Here is a 22,725-nt window from a genome sequence, read left to right as displayed (position 1 = left end):
CACATTTTTTATTCAAGAGGCGTGTTAACTGTATCCCTTGTACATTGTCCTCCTGAATTCAGTTTTGAATGATTTTTTTTATATTAATAGCACCAAAGTGCAGACAACTTGTGAATGAAACTAGTGCAGTTCGTTTTTCTGATTGGTTAAACAGTACGGGAAGTACTTGCCTCTGTTACATATGTATAAATATACAACATGGCTGGATTATAGAATGGCCACCGCTGCGATTAGGACATATTCAAGGGGAGTTTAGTCCTGATTAAAAACATCCCAAAAATACAGTTGAAGTTGTTTTAGGGTTAGACGAGTCCCTCGTTACGTTGTTTTAAAGATGCATAGTCTCACTAAAGCATCGCTGTCTTTAAATGGAATTGGGCGGCGGTGTGTTGCTGTGAACCGTTTTTCAGGAGCAAGAATCATTTGCAGGGGACTCGCGTGTGCAGCAGAACACGGGGAACATGAAAATGAGCTTTATGATGTCATTATATCTGGAGGAGGAATGGTTGGGACCGCTATGGCTTGCTCTTTAGGTGAGTCGAGGTGATCTCCTGAAACTGCCAAGAGAGACAGGCCAATATGCCCCTATAGTTGCCCCCTCTAAATGTATTTCTACAGCCACAAAATCATAAACCCCGCCTATTTCTACAATTTATCTTCATACATTAAAATGTTAAACCTAACCTTAACCACACTGCTAACCTTAATGCCGAACCATAACCTTAAATTAAGCAAATTTTTGTAGCCAATTTTTACTTTGTCGCTGTGTAATCAGATTTTGTGGTCGTGTAATCAGATTTTGTGGCTGTGTAATCTGATTTTGTGGCTGTGTAATCTGATTTTGTGGCTGTGTAATCTGATTTTGTGGCTGTGTAATCTGATTTTGTGGCTGTGTAATCTGATTTTGTGTCTATAGAAGCTAGTGGAAACCCCTCTAAAGGAGGAGCCATCATTCTGCTGCTGAATGCAATTGTGGCTTTGCTGCTGATTTACAGCATACAGTATTTGTCTTAGTTCTATGTTGCTTAAGTAAGGTATAATTAAAAGAAACATGTAGAGGAACTTTAATTTCTTGTCCTCCTTAAAACCACAAGTGATGCCAAAATGCAGGCTATAACAATGCTGCACCACCACAAAATTGAAATCAGTTATAAATAGGCTATTTCACTGCTCGGAACATCATATCATTAGATAGTCTGTCTGTTTATCATTTTGGATGCAGCATCAATCAATTTCATAGATCTTCATTATTCTTGACAGGCATGGATCCAAACTTGGAGGGGAAGAAGATTCTGCTGCTTGAGGCAGGCAACAAAAAAGTGAGGGACAAGGTCCCAGATGCCTATAGTACCAGAGTCAGCTCCATCAGCCCGGGCTCTGCCACCCTCCTCAGTGGTACACAACCATATTACCAAACACTATTATCATGTTCCCTGAGAAAGTAATCTCTCTAATGGCATTAGCATCTCTGTTTTCCATTGGCATCTAATAGCATCAGATAAATTGAGGAAACCTCTCTGCCAGCAGATACATACGGCTACAAAAGTATGAGGTTCATAAAGAACAGTAGGAGTGAAGAGTTGTTTATAGTCAGTTTGGTAGTTAATATTATTGTCAGGGTTGGTTTATCCAGTTAAAATGGACAGTATATCTTATCCAATGACAACAGAGCTCTTGTTTAGGTGGCCAGCTTCCTGTCTGATTAAGCCTATTTGTGGTGTGGCTTAGTATAAAAGGTTGTCAGGAAGTAGGTTAGGGATCAGTCCCATTCTGTCTAGTCGCACATGCTTAGCAGGGATCATATCTGGCCTCTAGTCTACATCAGTCATTGATGGCATCCTCTAAACTGTTATTCATGTCTCCTTGGGTTTTACTTGACACACTGATGCATGTCAATAAGGAAGTGAAGGTAGTGATTCGGATACCCATCGCTATGTCATGGCCAGTTAAATTGACTTCGATGTAAATTGACTTCACCCACTTCACTTCATATCTCATTTGATCAAATTCCTCTAACAAGTCATTATGGGGCTTGTATTACATTTACATTTACATCATTTAGCAGACGCTCTTATCCAGAGCGACTTACAAATTGGTGCATTCAACTTATGATAACTTCTTCAAACAAACATAACATTCCTACATTTTATAGATGAGCATCTTGTATTATATTAAAATAGTGAGCATGGGATCACATTATGAACATGAGATGTAAGCCCTATCAGAAGATGCAGGTCAGTTCTTGGAAACTCCCCTCTACCACAAGCCCTAAAGGTATTTTTCCATTTTAAAACCCTTTTATGTAAATCGTTAGAGTTTTACCACTATATACTTACTTTCATTCTCCATACATCAGTAACTTGTTTGGCTATACAATTTCAGGAAAATGTAATCTCCGCTGCCATTTAACCTCCACTCAATCATGTACTTTGCTGAACGTGCTGTACAATGCCATTTTCCTCAGGCATGTAGTTGCAAACCCAATAGCGGTTTAAAACACGCATTTCGTTCATTCCTCTGTCTAATTTATACATCCTCAGAGGCCATGCAAATGCCAGGGTGCCGCAAACCCCAAAAGACAGGAGGTAAATAAAAAACTTTTAAAACCAAAACTCACTGGCTTGGTGAAAGGTTTGGTTTTTCTTCTGGCCACAGTGGCAGAGTGTTTATTTATTAGGATCACATTTAATAGGAATAATAAATCTATTTGGCATCTTTAACTAGGCACTCATTGTCAGTGTCTACTAATTATAAAGATTCATGTGACAAACAGGAGGCAGAAGATGAAAGATGACGGGATTTGTGGATGTCAGCAGCAAAGTGACCCTGTTTTACAGCTGTGGGTGCACGCTGAGTCCCTTCTGTAAGATGTGGTCAGTTTGTATCAAAGACCAAACCATAGGGTTTCACTCATGGCCAAGGATGTCATCATAAAATACCATATGGTGATTATAGTGATATACCTTTCCCATAATACCTAAACTGCTCTGCTCCTTTTTCTGCTTGTTTGTTTGCTGATGCATATTACAAGGATAGAGGAGCAGTGCGTTGAGGTTAACCTAAAAAAAGATCTTCACTATCCCAAAAAGTTAACTACTGCCTTAAAAAGGAAAAATAACCTGAAATAGGGTTTTGAGCAAGGAAAGGTTTCCCTATGAGTCATTAGTAAACCATTTCCAATGGTCTCTCCCTTGTCTGAGTGTTAGGATGGAAAGATAAACAGGTTTTAAAGATCCTGTTTGGGGATTTCTCCTAGCAAAGAGGACAATAAGTACATAGCAACAAATTCCTTATCAACAGAAGTATTATTTTTCACCAACTTAAAAACTACTTGCAATTTGCGGTTTGGTTTCATTAAATCTTTCGAGCAGCCAACCACTTGTCACAAGTTGCAAACCCACCACCATTAGTGGTTTTCTGTAGAGTAAAACCCACTACTTTATGTTGGAAAAAAGTAGCTGTATGTTACTTCTGAAAGATAAGATCTGTCACCTTGGTAGCAAGCCATCAGAGTCCTACATAAGTATAATCACTTTGCTGTGTTGCATGAACCGTTTCAAACATGACATGTGCCATAATATTGTTTTGTTCTGACTCAACTTTTTTGGGATACATGAACAAATATTTACTTGCTCAGTAAGGTTAACAAATGTGTTACTGTAGCCTACTTATTTGTTGGGCCAAAAATATTGCCATAAATCAACATCACTAATGACCTTTCATCGTGCTTCAGTAAACTTCCATAGAACCAAGTCAACCAGCGAACCAGAAGGATGTTGGTGACCTTCCTAGAACTTAGTTTGGTACTTGAAGTAGTGGCTGCCAAGTTCTGGCTGCAGATGAACAACTTTGATGTGTTCAGTTCAATGAGGCTGTGCTTCTTTGGCCAGCTAAATATAGGGAAAGGGGGTGCATTTAAAGATAGAGTTGTAGACCACAGGGATAATTGGTCTCTCATTTAGGTTTGGGATGCCTGCTCAGATGGCCTGATTACATTCGATAAGGAGAACCTGCAGGACGAGATGGCATACATTGTGGAGAACGACATCATAGTGGCAGCCCTGACGAAACAGCTGGAGAATCTCTCTGGTAAGAAAAGCAGCTTCACGTACAGTCCAGTTGCATTGATGATTTTCTCATGAAACCCTCCCTATGCACCAGTAGTGATGCGACTCTCTCCCCATAAGACCTCTTGATTCCATTGATATCCTGTTAATGGGCACTGGGTCTGGCAGCTAATGTAATGTCACCACATTTGTTCCATCCTGTCCCTGTTTTTTGTTTATTTGTACATTCTCCAGTCTGTTTTTAAAGACCAGTGCAGCTCTTGGACGCATCCAGGTTTTTCCTGCTATTTCAATCAAGTGCCATATTTCCTGTGTGCCAGTTAAAGCACTCCATAGACCCGGTGCCATGGGAAGACACGTGCATTGGTCCAGTGACCTATTTAACATTGACATGTGCTTCCACACCATGAGGATGCTAAAGTGCTGGCGGTGTATTCTGCTATATTGTTGCTGAAATTAGACAGGCCTTTTTGAGGTTCATAAATGAAACTTTAGCACTGCCGTGTGTCCGACTGTAAACAACATATTTATAAATGTTGCACTAAACAGATTTTCCTTAAGTGCATCACATTGGTCCTCTACTTAATTTTTTATTCCTTTGTCCATGATGTTTCTCTGCTTCTGAGGAAGTACATGAAAAACATGCACTGAGCCAGCTGGTTTTGTAGTAACTCTGCTCTCCAATCACTGCAAGCCAATATTTGTCACTTGTGTTCAGGACTAGTAGTCAATCTGCGGATGGGAACCTCTCCAAGTGGGCAAAGCCAAGCGTAATTCCGGATCCTTTCATGTTCGGGATGACCGGCTACTGATATTCCAAGAAAGTGGGAGTTTTTAGTGCAACCCCAGCATGCTGGCAGCAAGTGGAAAGTGTGGCATGGTCTGCTTGTAGATAAACACTATTAGTCAATGCTATGCGGCAAGCCAAGACCATTTAGAAGATTGTCAATGTGAGCTTCGGCAACTGGTCCCTGCCAGAGAGGGAAACCAGTGGTGTTTTACGAGGTGGTTTGTAGAACCTCCACCGCCTTAGTCACTTACAGCCAAACCGTACTCTCTTTTTTTCCTTTTTGGAGGAAACAAGTAGAAAAGCCTTAATTAGTGTGACCAATTGTGACCAATTCTGGTCCCTTTCTTGTTTAGTGAAAATAGGGTTACGCATTTAATAATAATAATAATAATAATACGCCATTTAGCAGACGCTTTTATCCAAAGCGACTTACAGTCATGCGTGCTACATTTTTGTGTATGGGTGGTCCCGGGGATCGAACACACTACCTTGGCGTTACAAGCGCCGTGCTCTACCAGCTGAGCTACAGAGGACCACATTTGACTGAAAACAATTCTCTGTGGCGAACCCAGGCTCTGCTTTTGACCAGCTTTTTCTCTGTGTTTTGTCCCTCAGATCAGGTGAGGGTCCAGTACAAAACCAAGGTGGTGACGTACACCTGGCCCAAGTCCCACCAGGTAGCTGAATCCATCCCCTGGGTTCAGGTCACCCTGGCCAATGGACAGACGCTTCAAACCAAACTACTGGTCAGTCCAACAGCTGAGTAGTAACTCTTTTATTTTCTGAATGTTGTGAATGTTATTGTTTTTTAGCCTTTGACCATGATGTTCTAGGCTGTAACCGCTGTGATTGGCTGTTTTTCAGATTGGAGCAGACGGGCCAAATTCGATGGTGAGGCAGGAGGCAGGGATACCCACGGTCAAGTGGAATTATGACCAATCAGCTGTTGTGGCTGTTCTGCATCTGTCTGAAGTGAGATGCAAATCTTACAACCTGTCCATTTTACCACCACACCCTTTATTACCATATAATAACACCTAGAGGTGATACTCATTATTTTCATGTTTTACAGTATATATCCTTCTTATACAGCCAACAGAGAACAATGTTGCATGGCAGAGGTTCCTTCCAACAGGACCAATAGCAATGTTACAGGTAAGTTTGTATGTTCAAAGTGCAAATGAGCTTGTTGCTGTTCCTTCGTTTTATCTGACATCCCCCTTCTCTCCTTTTGCTGTAGTTGTCGGACACAGAGAGCTCTCTGGTGTGGTCGACCAGCCACCGCCATGCCGAGGAGCCACAGCAGCTGGATGAGGAGAGCTTTGTGGATGCCATCAACTCTGCCTTCGTGAGTCAGGCTTGACCCCACCAAATCAGCTAATGACAATGAGGAGCAAATGCCAAAATACAGCAGAGAAAGAAATGCATTTCTGAAACATCCATATGTGATATGAATAGTACATTTATGAATGGAAATGCTCTTGTTAAAATACCAACATAATCACACTGTAAGTGCACCAATGAACCAGTTAGCCAATACCAATGGGTGCACTTGTAACTGTACTCTGTCTACTCTAAATCATACATGTAGACAATGCTAACGTTTTGCCGGCCTAAAGTCGCTTTCCCAAGCCGGCTATTTTTACTGGTCCTGCCAATGGGGTCACCACGGTTCAGTCATGCTTGCTTTCAGGCCTGGTTTGCTAATTAAACCTGTGGTCTGCCAGTATTGGTCATTACTGCATGGAATGTTTTTCAAACTAAGCTAATTCAACAGCACGGCCTGACCAGCCTCTTCTTTTAATTAGCAAGGCTCCTGTAATGCCGCCAAACCATTTTGTTAGAGAGGAAAGTATACTCGCTCTGCATTTCTGCTCTAGTTTGCATCTTTGTTAACTTCTTCTCTCTAATTGTCTACCACATCCCTCTCTATCTCTTCTGTACCGCCCCCTTCTCTGTCTGTCTATTCCTCTACCCTCTGTTTCTGCCTCTCTGTCTTTCTCTGTCTCTTCCTGTCTCCCTCTTGTCTCTTCCTGTCTCCCTCTTGTCTCTTCCTGTCTCCCTCTTGTCTCTTCCTGTCTCCCTCTTGTCTCTTCCTGTCTTTCTCTGTCTCTTCCTGTCTCCCTCTGTCTCTTCCTGTCTCCCTCTTGTCTCTTCCTGTCTCCCTCTGGCTCTTCCTGTCTCCCTCTGTGTCACACCCTGGCTCTGGGACTCTATATGTTGAGCCAGGGTGTGTTCATTCTATGTGTTCTGTTTCTTTGTTTGGGTGTTCTAGGTTGTCTGTTTCTATGTTTGCCTGTGTGACTCCCAATCAGAGGCAACGAGTGTCAGCTGTCGGCTGGTTGTCTCTGATTGGGAGCCATATTTAATCGGTATGTTTTCCCTTGGGTGTTGTGGGTTTTTGTTCCGTGTCAGTATTTTGTCACCGTGGACTTCACGAGTCGTGTTTTGTTTTGTATACTTTAACTAATTAAAGTCATGTTTGTTTCACACGCTGCGCCTTGGTCTACTCACTCATACGACGATCGTGACACTCTGGCTCTTCCTGTCTCCCTCTGGCTCTTCCTGTCTCCCTCTGTCTCTTCCTGTCTCCCTCTGTCTCTTCCTGTCTCCCTCTGTCTCTTCCTGTCTCCTTCTGTCTCTTCCTGTCTCCCTCTGTCTCCCTCTGTCTCTTCCTGTCTCCCTCTGTCTCTTCCTGTCTCCCTCTGTCTCTTCCTGTCTCCCTCTGTCTCTTCCTGTCTCCCCTTGTCTCTTCCTGTCTCCCTCTGTCTCTTCCTGTCTCCCTCTGTCTCTTCCTGGCTTCCTCTGTCTCCCTCTCTATCTGTGTTGTTTCTGTCTGCCAGTGGAGTAATGAGAACCACAGTGAGCTGGTGGAGACTGCTGGCTCTCTGTTCCGCACTGACCTGTCAGTTCTCATGCCGTCTGCAGGCTCGGCCCGCCAGCTACCCCCCCAGCGTGGCCCGGATCGGCCCAAAAAGCCGGGTCATGTTTCCCCTGGGCATGGGCCACGCATCAGAGTACATCAGGCACCGGGTGGCCCTCATCGGGTAAGTCACCACTCATCCCTGTGGGACACTGAGTTATTGAACTTCACATCAGTTTGCCTTGGAAAACCATGATTTATATTTGACTTGGCATCTTGTAAATAGAAGGATTATATGCCCTGATTCTGTAAACGTATAAAAGGGTAATATAAAAATCATTATCGACTGCATCTTAAAAAATGGTTGGTTAATTCCTCCACTCAATTATTGGTATTCATGTCTATTTCAAGGGAATGTTTGCTTTGGTCCTACCCTGTAGATGTAGTGACTAGGTGTACATGGTGGGGGTCTTTATTTATCTTTGCAGGGATGCAGCACACCGCGTCCACCCTCTAGCTGGCCAAGGAGCCAACCTGGGCTTTGGGTATGTGGCCTGCCTCACTCAGGTCCTGAGCCAGGCGGCCTTTAACAGGAAGGATCTGGGTTAGTGACTACACTAAACGGACACAAAACACAGCAGCCATAGCCAGTGGTTTCTCATAAGCTCTTTTCCATAACCCAGGCTAGGACGCTTGCTGTTGATCTTGATTATAAAAAGAACAGGCTTTCCTCCAAAGTTTATTTGATGTTTTTTCTGCCCATTCTGCCAAGGACTGTATGTACATTGCGTTTTCATAGAAATGGAAATGCTGTTATGTGAATCTTTTACATTTTATTTTGTTTTGAAGTCAGAATAGCTCTAATGTATTGACTTAATGCAACAAAAATAAAATGTTTACAGGTCCAGAATATTAAACTCTTTCCTCCATGATGTGTAACCGCTGGTGTTTTGCTCTACTCTGTGTTGTGTTGTACAGGGGCCATGCAGCACCTGTTGGAATATGAGACGGAGCGCCAGCGACACAACCTGCCCATGATGGCCGCCATCGACCTGATGAAACGACTCTACTCAACTAACGCTGCCCCTGTGGTTCTCTTACGCACCTTCGGCTCTCTTTTTAATCCCACCTGTCCCACGTCATGCCACTTACCAAAGTGAACCCCCAACTCTTTGATTACACAACACTTGTTCAAGTAGAATCCATCTCTTCTTGAACCCCCAAGGTTGGGGCATCTGTCAGCATTAATCCCCACCTTGGCTTTTCCCATGATCCCACCCCACCCTCTTCTGATTACATGGCTTTTTAATTCAGCACTGCCTATAATTTCCATGGTCGAGAACCTACTACTACGGCAGCTAAGTTTAGCCCCAAATTTAGCGTTACCGAAAGTGTGTGGGTGGGGTGCAGGGCTGGCCCCGGGGCTGCGTTACGGCGGTGTTGACTTGTGTTTTCACACCCCTTTTATTACAGACCACTCATGTGAAATGGCTTTATTCCATACTAAGTGATTCAGACCAAAGCAATCGTAACTGGTTGTAAAGGGATTTCCCCCCCTGGAGACCCAAAGTTATTGCTTGACATTTTTCCATATTAAATGTTCAGAGTTTCCCAGTTTACAGATATCGCATACAGAGGTTTGTGGTGCCACTTTTTATGCAGACGGGAAAGATGCTAGTCATCGGTTTTATTAAGACTTGCTAGTGCTATATGCGGATGGCAGAGGAGGCTGGTGGTAGGAGCTATAGGAGGACGGGCTAATTGTAATGGCCGGAATGAAATAAATAGAACGGTATCAAACATATAGAAACCACATGTTTAACTCGGTTCCATTTATTCCATTCCATTCCTCCTATAGCTCCTCCCACCAGCCTCCACTGGCGGATGGATATTTTTGTGGATAAGTATGGATGGATGGATGAAAATGGATGTTTAGATTTGTGAATTGATCTGTTGATCTTGTTTTTTCTTTGTCTCTCCAGGAGCACATCATGACGTTTGCAAGCAAGTGACACGTACACTGGTCCTGCAGTGGCAGTTTGATGGGACTCCAAAGATGATATGCCATTGTGACTTTGTGAATGGAATGTAAAAGTGTAAATTAATGAAGTTATATTTTATGATCTGTTATTACATGAACATTGCTATACCTGCGTGTCTTTCTTTCTCTGTGTGAAGATGATTTTGGGAACTTCCAAGCATCATTCTGTATCACAGTTTCACAATCTATTGGAATATTTTCATGACAGAAAATTTGTTTCAGAAAACAAATACAGTGCCTTCATAAAGTATTAATATCCCTAGACTTATTCCACATTTTGTTGCTAATATTTTTTTCCCTCACCCATCTACACACAATACCCCATAATGACAAAGTGAAAATATGTTACATTTTGTTTTGTAAATGTATTGAGAATGAAATATATAAATATCTAATTTACTTAAGTATTCACACCCCTGAGTCAATACTTTATAGAAGCACCTTTGTTGGCGATTACAGTACCAAGTTTGGACACACCTACTCATTCAATGTTTTTTTATTTTTTAAACTATTTTCTACATTGTAGAATAATAGTGAAGACATCAAAACTATGAATTAACACATATGGAATCATGTAGTAACCAAAAAAGTGTTAAACAAATTAAAATATATTTTAGATTCTTCAAAGTAGCCACCCTTTGCCTTGACAGCTTTGCACACTCTTGGCATTCTCTCAACCAGCTTCATAAGGTAGTCACCTGGAATGCATGTCAATTAACAGGTGTGCCTTGTTAATGCATTTAAGCCAATCAGTTGTGTTGTGACAAGGTAGGGGGGGTATAAAGAAGATACCCCTATTTGGTAAAATACCAAGTCCATATTATGGCAAGAACAGCTCAAATAAGCAAAGAGAAACTAAAGTTCATCATTACTTTAAGACATGAAGTTCAGTCAATTCGGAAAATGTCAAGAACTTTGAAAGTTCCTTCAAGTGCAGTCGCAAAAACCATCAAGTGCTATGATGAAACTGGCTGTCATGAGGACCGCCACAGGAAAGAAAGACCCAGAGTTACCTCTGCTGCAGAGGATAAGTTCATTAGAGTTACCAGCCTCAGTAATTGCAGCCCAAATAAATGCTTCACAGAGTTCAAGTAACAGACACATCTCAACATCAACTGTTCAGAGGAGACTGTGTGAATCAGGCCTCCATGGTCGAATTGCTGCAAAGAAACCACTACTAAAGGACACCAATAATAAGAAGAGACTTGCCTGGGGCAAGAAACACAAGCAATGGACATTAGACCGGTGGAAATATGTCCTTTGGTCTGATGAGTCCAAATTTGAGATTTGTGGTTCCAACCGCCATGTCTTTGTGAGACGCAGAGTAGGTGAACGGATGATCTCCACATGTGTGGTTCCCACCGTGAAGCATGGAGGAGGAGGTGTGATGGTGCTTTTCTGGTGACACTGTGATTTATTTAGAATTCAAGGCACACTTAACCAGCATGGCTACCACAGCATTCTGCAGCGATACGCCATCCCATCTGGTTTGCGCTTAGTGGGACTATCATTTGTTTTTCAACAGGACAATGACCCAACACACCTCCAGGCTGTGTAAGGGCTATTTGACCAAGAAGGAGAATGATGGAGTGCTGCATCAGATGACCTGGCCTCCACAATCACCCGACCTCAACCCAATTGAGATGGTTTGGGATGAGTTGGACCTCAGAGTGAAGGAAAAGCAGCCAACAAGTGCTCAGTATATGTGGGAACTCCTTCAAGACTGTTGGAAAAGCATTCCAGGTGAAACTGGTTGATAGAATGCCAAGAGTTTGCAAAGCTGTTTAACACTTTTTTGGTTATTACATGATTCCATACGTGTTATTTCATAGTGTTGATGTCTTCACTATTATTCTACAATGTAGAAAATAGTAAAAATAAAGAAAAACCCTTGAATGAGTAGGTGTGTCCAAACTTTTGACTGGTAGTGTACATCTTTGAGTCGTCTTGGGTATGTCTGTATCAGCTTTGCAGATCTGGATTTGGGGATTTTCTCCCGTTCTTTCTTGCTGATTTTCTCAAGTTCTGTTAAGTTAGATGGGGAGCGGCGGTGAACAGCAATCTTCAAGTCTTTCCACAGATTTTCAATGGGATTCAAGTCTGGGGTTTGGCTGGGCCACTCAAGGACTTTCACATTCTTGTTCTGAAGCCATTCCAGCATTGCTTTGGCTGAATGCTTTGAGTCAATGTCCTGTTGGAATGTAAGTCTTCGCCCCCAGTCTAAGGTCGTTTGCACTCTGAAGCAGGTTCCCATCAAGGATTTGCCTGTATTTGGCTCCATTCATTGTTCCCTCTATCCTTAACCTGTCTCCCAGTCTCTGCCGCTGTAAAGCATCCCCATAGCATGATGCTGCCACCACCATGCTTCACAGTATGAATGGTGTTAGACGGGTGAAGAACTGTGCCTGGTTTTCTCCAGACATAATGCTTTGCATTCAGGCCAAAGAGTTCAATTTTTGTCTGAACAGACCACAGAATCTTTTGCCTTATGCTCTGAGTCTTTCACGTGCCTTTTTACAAACTCCAGGCGTGCTGTCATGTGCCCCTTTTTCAAGAGTTGCTTCCGTCTGGCCACTCTCCCTTAAAGCCCAGATTGGTGAAGTGCTGTAGAGATTGTCCTTCTGGCAGGTTCTCCCATCTCAGCCAAGGAACAGCCAAGTTCTGTCAGAGTGTTCATTGGGTTCTTGGTCACCTCCCTGACCAAGGTCTTTCTTGTCCGGTTGCTCAGTTTGGTCGGACGGCCAGCTCTAGGCAGAGTCTGGGTAGTTCCATATTATTTCCATTTCCCAATAATGGATACCGCTGTGCTCTTGGAAACTTTCAACACTCTAGAAATTGTTTTATACCCGTCCCCAGATATATGCCTCATCATAATGATATCACTGAGATCTAAGGACAGCTCCATCATGGTATAGTTTCTGCTCTGACATGTACTGTCAACTGTGGGACCTGTATATACACAGTATATACACAGGTTTTCTTTCTATGGAACTACCCAGACTCTGCTTAGAGCTGGCCGTCAAACTGAGCAACCGGGCAAGAAGGACCTTGGTCAGAAAGGTGACCAAGAACTCAATGACCACTCTGACAGAACCACAGAGTTCCTTGGCTGAGATGGGAGAACCTGAATTGGCCACATGTGGACTCCAATCAAGTTGTAGTGAAATCTCAAGGATGATCAAAGGAAATTGGATGCACCTGAGCTCAATTTGGAGCTCATAGCAAAGGGGTGTGAATACTTATGTAAATTATGTTTCTTTATTTCATTTTCAATAATTTTGCAAAAATTTCTAAAAACATGTTTTCATGTTTCAGCCTTTTGTGTGTAGATAGGTGAGATTATTATTATTATTTTTATTTTATTTAATTCAGGCTGTAACACAACAAAATGTGGAATAAATCAAGGGGTATGAACACGTTCTTAAGGCACTGTACCTGTACACCAAGAACACTTTTAATATTTTATTGAAACATACATGTATAATGTATACATGCATTTTACTTGCACCAGGTTTTCATAAAACATGATTTACATGATCAGTTATCAAGCAGTTCACCTTAAAACATTGTGAACATTATGCAGCAGAAATAAAGTTTTCATTTGCAAAGTCAAAGCAGTTACAGTCTGGTAAGTATTTTACTAATACAGGTTTACTTTGTAGTATTATATACAGCAGTAGTTATTGTACATGTTTGCTACTGGATTGTTGAATAGGCTAATGCATTGCACGAAGAGCAGTTATACAGCAAAGTTCATTTTGTACAGATTGCAACAGCATTCAAAATAAGCAGGATCTGAGATTTAAATATTTGTACAGTTCACAAGAAGGAAATTCCAAACAGTATTAATAAGCATTGTGTGTGTGTCTTGCACCAAGAGCTATATCGCTACAAATGAAAGATTTATGGGTTTAAGGTCTTTGATATATCTGACATGCTTCTTAGGCTGTATGTATCAGTCTATGAATGATATAGTACTAGAGGGATATTGAAATGATGACTAGTTGCTGAATACAGCAACAAGCTAAAAGCTACATTTTCATTTGGAGAGAGTCCTGTAGTCTTGCCACGGTTGATCGAACAATTACCATTTAGTGCTCCACTGTAGACAACACAAATAACACAGCCTTTACCAACAGTTAGAAACTCAAGGCACTCACTCGTATGATTCAATTCAACTGGCCATTCTACACAAGGCCACATCTACTAAGGCTGCACTTTCAAGACATAGGCATCAACGTCATACATACAATAGTATTCATATATCAAATGCAAGACATACTCAGTGAGAACACTATCTTCTCACCCTCTCTGTGCTTTACTTTCCCCCTGAGTTGTGGCAAATTGGTCACCTCTAACGTTGATGAATATGTACAACTCTGTAGACAACATCCAAGCAAAAGATCTCAGCTACAGCATCGGCAGTTAAAGTGTTATGTGCAAAGTATGAGGGGAAACGTTTCTGGTTATATATATATATTGTGTATTGTGAGGGAAAATATATTGTTCATCTGTCCTACAAGATATTTCCAGATAGAATGAGTTGCAGGCATTCAGAGCTATGACTGAAGGTTGCATTCCTGGAACTTATTTATTCTCCAAATATTCCACTGTACTTTTACAGTGCACTCCAGGAGCACAGTAAGCACCAAAGTTTCCTAAATAATTTACCTGACTAGTTGCAGTGCTTCTAACTACTCTACACGCTCGAAGGTAGCCAAATAAGACTGCATTTCAGGTCAGACACCACTAAGGAAGCGTAAATGTAAACGCTTGCTGTAAAAAAATAAAGTAAACTCACTAATTATGGATTAAACATACAGTAGAAATAGCTGTCCTTCCTTATAAAAATATAGTGATTTCTTTGTCAATAGTTCTTGTATTATTTGCAGGAGGGTGCTGGTGACAGAGGGGAGGGGTTGGCTGGAGAAGCTTGGCAGTGCTGCTGAGCAGGAGGGAGGGGCTGGGGGGGGGGGGGGGGGGTTGGGATGCCCCCAGTAACAGGCTGTCCCTCTCAGTGCAGGTAGGCTAGCTGCCCTTAGTGGATGTTGAGGTTGTTGAAGTGATCGAATGTGGCTCCCAAGGCCCAACTTGTCTCAACATTGTTCACCTTCTTGGCGAGCTGTGGAGCAGAACAAGGAAAATAAACATCAAAAATAAACCATCCTATTAACGCCTTGGTGCATGTCCCCTGCCTGTGTGCCCAGTGACCTGTTCCTGACTCTCACCTGCAGCACTGTGTTGTCCTTGAAGCCAAAGCCCTCCTTCAACAGGCATGTGATATATGTCATATCCATGCAGAGGAAGGGGCTGATGGGACGGTACTTGGTCATCTTGTTGCACACTTAAACAAAACAAGACAAGTAGGCACTACATTAACAACAACTCACATATCACTGACAGAAAGCAGAGAGCACGGGTGGGCGTATTTAGAGATATCTTGTATCATGTTCAAAGTGGGGTCAAGCAGCAGTCAACCTCTAACCTGTGTGCCACATAATAGAAAGCTGGTCAACTTGTTTTGTTTATTTAGTTTGTTTAGCTGACTGAGCAAGAGGGTGTGAGAAGAGTCAAGGGTCTGCACATGTTGGTGAGTCTGGGGGTGGGAGGCCGAGCCAAACAGACTAGCTGTACACAGCGTGTCTCTCTCAGTCTCAGCCCCCGGGTCGGGTTGGGTGTTGTGTGGCTGTCAGGTACAAGAGACAGAGCTCACAGCTGCCCAGGTCAACTGCCTGCCAACCTGCCCAATGCCAGACGTGTTCATCGAGACCATGTGAAAGTGTTCTCACAATGCAAACAGACTTTACATAACACACCAACTCGCTCCTGCTAGCTGTAAATCTAGCACAACACAGGCATTTATTTTGCCACATACTCTAATGAATTAACCAAAGCTATATGTCAATCTAACGTGTCAGGGCACTTTTCACATCGCATCAGATTACTGTCAACTATGTGTAAATGTCTTAAGTAGCTAAATGTCCATGTGTATGTAGAATATCAATGTGTTTCTGTATGCTCCGAGAACAGTTATGAATCAGACATTACATCTGATGGTCCTTGGTTATATTGGAAATGGCCAATGTTAGGTTAGCTGTGCCAAGAAGAAGTTTGGCCACAAACAAGGTTGAATATTTGTGTGAGTTCAAACAGCGTGTATTTTTGCAGGATAACTATGTGGGGTAAGGAACTGATATTTTGTGAGGCCTTGTGAGATTGTTGGAGTCTAAAATAAGTGCCAACATTTCTTGTTTGTACACTGTGTACTGTATCAATATAGTCAACATGTGTCTAAGAGAACAGCCTAGGACTCTCACCTTCTTTGGCTCTCTTCTTGAAATCCCTGACTTCTACTATACCACCCCGACTGCCATCTGGAAAACAAAAACAAGATTAGCCTACTTTTTGTCATCTGCTACAACAGTTGTCGTTTCAGTTTTCCAAGCATATCATGAAAAATGCAGTAAATGTATCTGAGTAGAAAACAACTAAACAACTCTTTAATTGAAACCCTTTCATATCATTGTGAGGTTTTACTGGATGCATACTGAATGGTGATTTTGCAGCTGTCCTGCTCTCTGTGTGTCTACTCACCAATGAGGCCTGACTCCACAGCTCTGTCGAAGTAGTAGGAGAAGGCATAGAAGATGCTGCTGCCCTTTATCTCGAACGGCTGGTGCACGATGCCTTTCACCACTCTCATCACCTCATAGTAACACAGCTTGTACCCTGCATAACCTGGAGAGAGAAATAGATCACACCATTAGTATCATTAGTATCTATCACAAGCTGTACTGAATCTTCAAGGTAGGTATCATATTTATATTATAGCATTATGTCAGCTTTATGACGACAAAACCCCAATTAAATTGTTAACAAGAATAATTAAAAATCAGCACCAACAATAAAATATTTATTTTCAAATGAGAGTAAAATAACTGAGTTTGCTGCATGCTTGTGGTGGAATGCACTGGGAGACCCTGGAGCCTCTTTATGAGGTCAAAATGGGGTTGAGGCAATGGGCTCTCCACTAGAAAAGCCCTAAAAGCCCTAAAAGTACACTCACATCACCCTGGGATTGGTTGGTTGGTTACAACCAGGGAAACCAAGTGCTGACAAGAGTAGCACTTAGCAAAGGCCTGTTGGGTGATCTATTTTTACCACATAATTGTGAGCGGTCAACATTAAGCCTTTCGTTACACAGAGAAATAACATCTCTGGGACTAACCCAGTATCTCTTGGCTACATGACTGTGGTATGGGAGCGTTGCATTATTTGCGGAGTTAACTGACAATTTTCCTCTTATTTAAATACAAGGTTTGCTCTATTATAACTGTTGAAAGTCTGAGTGCAGAGAGAAAGAATGACAAAACATGCATTTTGCACCACAGTGCAGTTGGCTCCAGTGGAAAATGTTTCCCAAATCAGACTCAACTAAACTCTTACATTGAGCTATCTGAGACTGAATAATTGATTTCTAGATTAGAAGATTATAAAAAATTAAATGTTATCGAAATGGTATGTTTTATTTTGCGCTTACCATCAGGAATTCCGCTAACTTTGTAGGTGATTCCCCCAAAAGTCCAGTCCTCTCTGAACTTCTTGGGTAGACAGGAGCTTGTGAAAACTTTCCAGTCCAGACCTGAAAGAGTAAACCAGATTGGCTATAGCATTGTCCATTGTCCCCCACAAGGATGACATCTAAATAGTGTGTCTAATTTATAGAAAGCTTAAGTGTGTCTTGCAGCATTATACAACTCTATTCATCATGTACAGATGAATGACTGAGCAGTTAATCTTGCATATCTAAGTAAATTAGACAATTCAAATTACCATCAGCTCCCAAAGCCCCAAGAGTTGCCAATCGAGCCGCTACGAGTCCATTTCCAAGGTAGCTGAATGAGGACAGAAATTCAGAATACATTCATGACAATGCCAAAGTAATGTGAGTATAGGGTTTTGCATTGTATGCCATGACATATAAAGTAACTGCTTTACCAATGGTTGATTACTCACCTGTGAGTGTAGAGTTGTAGAGTGTTATTGAACATGTTGATATTGGCAATGTAACTGGCTGGGGCGGTGAAAACTGTTTTCTATGGGAACAGAGAGAGGTGTTCAGTAATGTGTAATTAAATAGCAATAGTTATCTAAATCTTTGCAAAACGTCACTAACAGTGGAGTTCAGTTGAACATTTACCTTTGATTTAGGAAGGAAAGTGATCTGGGTAGATCCTCCACCCAAGTCCAGGATCCCCACTGTCTTCCTGGTTTTGGCATACAAGTGACCTAAAGCAAACAGATGGAAAGTCAAACATTTCCAGAATTGGAAATAGAAAACTATAGACAGGATGCTATCCATCATCAACATTATAAACAGAAAGTAGAACATACTGCATTTAGAATTAATTCATTTTCCAACCGCCCGCTTGAGACAAAGACTGGCATTCTAGCAGATATACAGGGCATTCGGAAGGTATTCAGACCACTTGACTTTTTCCACATTTTGTTACTTTACAGCCTTATTCTAAAATTGATTAAATTGTTTTTTTCTTCATCAATCTACACACAATACCCCATAATGACAAAGCAAAAACAGATTTTTAGAAATTTTAGCAAATGTATACAAAATAGAAAACAGAAATATCACATTTACATAAGTATTCAGACCCTTTACTCAGTACTTTGTTGAAGCACCTTTGGCAGCGATTACAGCCTCGAGTCTTCCTGGGTATGACGCTACAAGCTTGGCACACCTGTATTTGGGGAGTTTCTCTCATTCTTCTCTGCAGATCCTCTCAAGCTGTGTCAGGTTGGATGGGGAGCGTCGCTGCACAGCTATTTTCAGGTCTCTCCAGAGATGTTCGATCGGGTTCAAGTCCGGGCTCTGGCTGGGCCACTCAAGGACATTCAGAGACTTGTCCCGAACCCAGTCCTGCATTGTCTTGGCTGTGTGCTTAGGGTCGTTGTCCTGTTGGAAGGTGAACTTTCACCTCAGTCTGAGATCCTGAGCGCTCTGGAGCAGGTTTTCATCAAGGATCTCTCTGTACTTTGCTCCGTTCATCTTTCCCTCCATCCTGACTAGTCTCCCAGTTCCTGCTGCTGAAACACATCCCCACAGCATGATGCTGCCACCACCATGCTTCACCGTAGGGATGGTGCCAGGTTTTCTCCAGATGTGACGCTTGGCAATCAGGCCAAATAGTTTTATCAGACCAAAGAATCTTGTTTCTCATGGTCTGAGAGTCCTTTAGGTGCCTTTTGGCAAACTCCAAGCAGGCTGTCATGTGCCTTTTATTGAGTAGTGGCTTCCGTCTGGCCACTCTACTATAAAGGCCTGATTGGTGGAGTGCTGCAGAGATGGTTGTCCTTCTGGAAGGTTCTCCCATCTCCACAGAGGAACTCTGGAGCTCTGTCAGAGTGACTATCGGGTTCTTGGTCACCTCCCTGACCAAGGCCCTTCTCCCCCGATTGCTCAGTTTGGCCGGGTGGCCAGCTCTAGGAAGAGTCTTGGTAGTTCCAAACTTCTTCCATTTAAGAATGATTGAGGCCACTGTGTTCTTGGGGACCTTCAATGCTGCAGACATTGTTTTGGTACCCTTTCCCAGATCTGTGCCTCGACACAATCCTGTCTCAGAGCTCTACAGACAATTCCTTTGACCTCATGGCTTGGTTTTTGCTCTGACATTCACTGTCAACTGTGGGATCTTATATAGACAGGTGTGTGCCTTTCCAAATCATGTCCAATTAATTGAATTTACCACAGGTGGACTCCAATCAAGTTGTAGAAACATCTCAAGGATGATCAATGGAAACAGGATGCACCTGAGCTCAATTTCGAGTCTCATAGCAAAGGGTCTGAATACTTATGTTTTCGCTTTGTCATTGTGGGGTATTGTGTAGAATGATGAGGAATAAAATGTATTTAAACCATTTTAGAATTAGGTTGTAAAGTAACAAAATGTGGAAAAAGGGTCTGAATACTTTCCGAATGCACTGTAGGTCTGTGGCCACCGACAGGAAGAAGAAGGCTATTGTTTGGGCCATTGGATGGGTTTGAAAATAAATCTCCTCTTATTAGGCTAACCCTGCGTAAAAATTGAGGGAATTTTGCATCCCATCGTGACCAGATTGTGGCCAACATGACTCAATACAAGACAGTCAGACAAGAGAAAGGAGTCTTTCACTGCCCGGCAACTGTGTACAGTGTAAACCTCAGAAATGAACCCCCTGACCATTAAGACCACCTTAGCAAAACATGAAAAATGCCTTACCTGTCAAAAAGTTCACCGTTACCCAGGCCAGGACTCCTACGAGAGAGAGTTGATGGAGAGAGTGTAAACATTCACTTGAACAAAATCATGTGCAATTGTTGCCTTTGTAGTCTTGTAGTTGGAAGTTAACTATACATATTGCCATTTGAACACATGCATAGAGGACAGACTGAACTGTCAGTTCAGAGATTAGAGTTTTTTTAAATAATTTAGCATCTGTGTTATATTAGTAATATTTATCTGACATGGATAGACCAACCCAGGTAATTACTACTGTCTCAGATCTCATGTTATGGCTCTCATAAAGTGAGGCTAATGAATTGCACATTTGATGAAACAGGAGTTAGTGCGGGTGTCTTAATGAGTGATGTGGAGGATCACTTAATATTGGGCGTGGGAAGGGAACTCAGGCAAGGTTATTTAGTTGCTCTATGAGGTAGCAATAGAGCTCTTATAAAAACATGTTATGAGGACAGTGTTGGTAGATACTAACCACCTGGGTTGACAATACTGCAGTGTTTAGCTAATCTAACCAATGTCTGCAGTTAAATGATTGAATGAGTTTCACTCTTTACCAACATACCCAAAATACCACAGTAGCGTAAAAGAAAATGAGAGACAGATGTTGGTGACATACCAACAAAGTGGCATACCTTCATTTGTTCCATTCATTATGGAGACACTGTTGTTTGGTACAAAGAAGGGGGACTCGTCGAAGACTTCCCGAACCTACATAGAAAATGTATAAATGCAGTGCATATTAACAAAGAACATCCTGAATAAAGACAATAAGAACAAAACATAAACCTAAAATACTAGACTCAGGAATCCTTCTGAGGCACATTTGTCTGAGAATGACTGAATTCAAAACCACAAGCATAGCTTGAGTAGCCACATGAATTTAATAATTCAAATGACATATTCCACTACTCCAGACAACCCCAGAACAGCTGTTTTTTGCACAGTGATAGCCACCAAAAAGTGGGAAGACTTTTCCCCGTTCTTTCAAGGACACTTGTAAGCACTTAGCGGTTTCTCGTCCCTATCCTTGGTGGGACGGGTCGTCCCTGTGCCAAATTGTCTGAGGGGAGAGAAAACGTGCCTCACCTCATTCAGCAGAGCGTTAGCCTTCTCCTCAGGTAGGAGTCGGAGCCCGGCTGTGGCTTTCAGGACCACCGGGGTCTGCTTCCACTCGTGCTCTGGAACCGTCTTCTTGGCCACCTTCAGCAGCGCTCTGATCGTGTTCCCACCCTGAATGGGATAACAGGCATTAAGAGATGAGCATGGTCTCCACTGGAACACTCTCAAAGCATATCCGTGACCAAACTAGGCTGATATGGATATTTTAACAGTAAATTAAGTATATAACGGCATTAACATATTCAGTTGATTAAGGGGTTGATATGTTTGTCCACATATGCTCTTCACATCATCTGGTTTGTAAAATTTAGATCCCAAGAACGTAAAGATCAGACGTAGTGATAGCATCAGCAGAATCACATCATGTAATTATACGGTCTACATCACATTGCAGACTGTAATGAATGATTTGTGGACTGTGGACAAACCTCCTAATTCCCACAATCCCTAAATGAGAAAATGATAGACATGATACATACCTCTTCAGGCTTATCTTTATAGGCAGACAGACCAGGCTTCACTGCATGATACATCTCATTGTCCAGAACTGGCAGCTCAACTAAAAACAGAAACAGTGGATGCATTCAATTGTCAAACAATATATGAATATGTGAAATAATAGAACTCTGTTGCATTTATGTCTGCTTTTAAATTAGCTGTGTTGCCTCAATCACTCCATTACTTTACAATCACGGATGTTTAGACAGAGTACATACATAAACAACAAATTAACCTCTAGAGTCCATTGGAGGTCTGTTTTTAGGGATTTCAGTCACACTAACAGATGATTAAAACTACAACTCAGCTGCCTCTGGGTTCCGTTTTGCCCATGCTTGCTCTCTCCCCACGCTGACGGGACATGCTTGTCTTTACACCACTGAGCGAATGACCCAACAGCAAACATAGACTCTCTGGGAGACAGCTGAGTGTAAAGCCCTATTGGCTCCTGAGACTGAGAGAGTGAATGAGATACACAGAAAGAGAGAGAGAAAGCACTCACCAGGGTCTTTCTGAATAAACTTGTAGATGTGGATCCGGGTGCCTGTGCTCCCGGCATCAAACATGATCCCATAGAAAGTGCGGCTGTTGACAGGTTGGGAGACCTCAGGCAAGACTTCAGGCACAACTTCGGGCAGGAGGTTTTCGGGCAGGAGGTTTTCGGGCAGGAGGTTTTCGGGCAGGAGGTTTTCCATGTTAGCAGAGTGTTCGTGGTGGACTGTCTGGCGGTGATAGTAGGTTGCCTCCGCTTGGAAGTTCCAAGCCAGAACCCACATGGACATTACTGTAAGGAGTAGCATCTGAAAAGCCATCGTTTTAACACCCGAAGAAACACTGATGCTTTTGTAAAAGCTAAGCAAAACCCTTTACTGTGCCTTTTTCAAGTTAGTCTTCTTCAAAGGAGCAGCACAAAATGCAGTGGCAGCAGCTTGCAGAGGTGATGAGAGGCAACCGGAGAGGCAGAGGCAGAGTGGGTAGCGATGCACACTCAGGACTGTCTGGTCATCTGTTTACAGTATATAAAGACATAAGGGCTTGATGTGGGGCCACAC

At 42.3% G+C, this 22,725-nt stretch overlaps 1 protein-coding gene and 1 pseudogene across 2 annotated transcripts; one reads left to right on the top strand and one right to left on the bottom strand.

The window, feature by feature from the left end:
- The first annotated feature begins 208 nt into the window (after positions 1 to 208).
- LOC311145680 (ubiquinone biosynthesis monooxygenase COQ6, mitochondrial-like) lies at positions 209 to 9,869 on the top strand (annotated as a pseudogene). The gene is made up of 11 exons (XR_014615595.1): positions 209 to 533; positions 1,261 to 1,395; positions 2,185 to 2,234; positions 3,963 to 4,089; positions 5,473 to 5,603; positions 5,722 to 5,829; positions 5,950 to 6,012; positions 6,098 to 6,205; positions 7,701 to 7,904; positions 8,209 to 8,324; positions 8,699 to 9,869. The product of XR_014615595.1 is annotated as a ubiquinone biosynthesis monooxygenase COQ6, mitochondrial-like (transcript).
- A 4,930-nt stretch (positions 9,870 to 14,799) lies between these two features.
- On the bottom strand, positions 14,800 to 22,485 carry LOC311145928 (ectonucleoside triphosphate diphosphohydrolase 5-like; the record flags this gene model as incomplete). Its single annotated transcript, XM_084182319.1, has 13 exons — positions 14,800 to 14,883; positions 14,990 to 15,105; positions 16,079 to 16,135; positions 16,356 to 16,499; positions 17,302 to 17,403; positions 17,595 to 17,656; positions 17,778 to 17,857; positions 17,962 to 18,050; positions 20,036 to 20,071; positions 20,689 to 20,764; positions 21,143 to 21,286; positions 21,655 to 21,734; positions 22,176 to 22,485. The coding sequence occupies 13 exons, from the start codon at positions 22,483 to 22,485 to the stop codon at positions 14,800 to 14,802; spliced, it is 1,380 nt and encodes a 459-aa protein (XP_084038445.1).
- Between the last annotated feature and the right edge of the window lie 240 nt (positions 22,486 to 22,725).

This window comes from Coregonus lavaretus, assembly GCF_964263955.1.
Source record: "Coregonus lavaretus genome assembly, chromosome: 18".
NCBI lineage: Eukaryota > Metazoa > Chordata > Actinopteri > Salmoniformes > Salmonidae > Coregonus > Coregonus lavaretus.
Note: the sequence above shows the minus strand (reverse complement) of the source record. Positions and strands in the feature narration are given on the sequence as shown.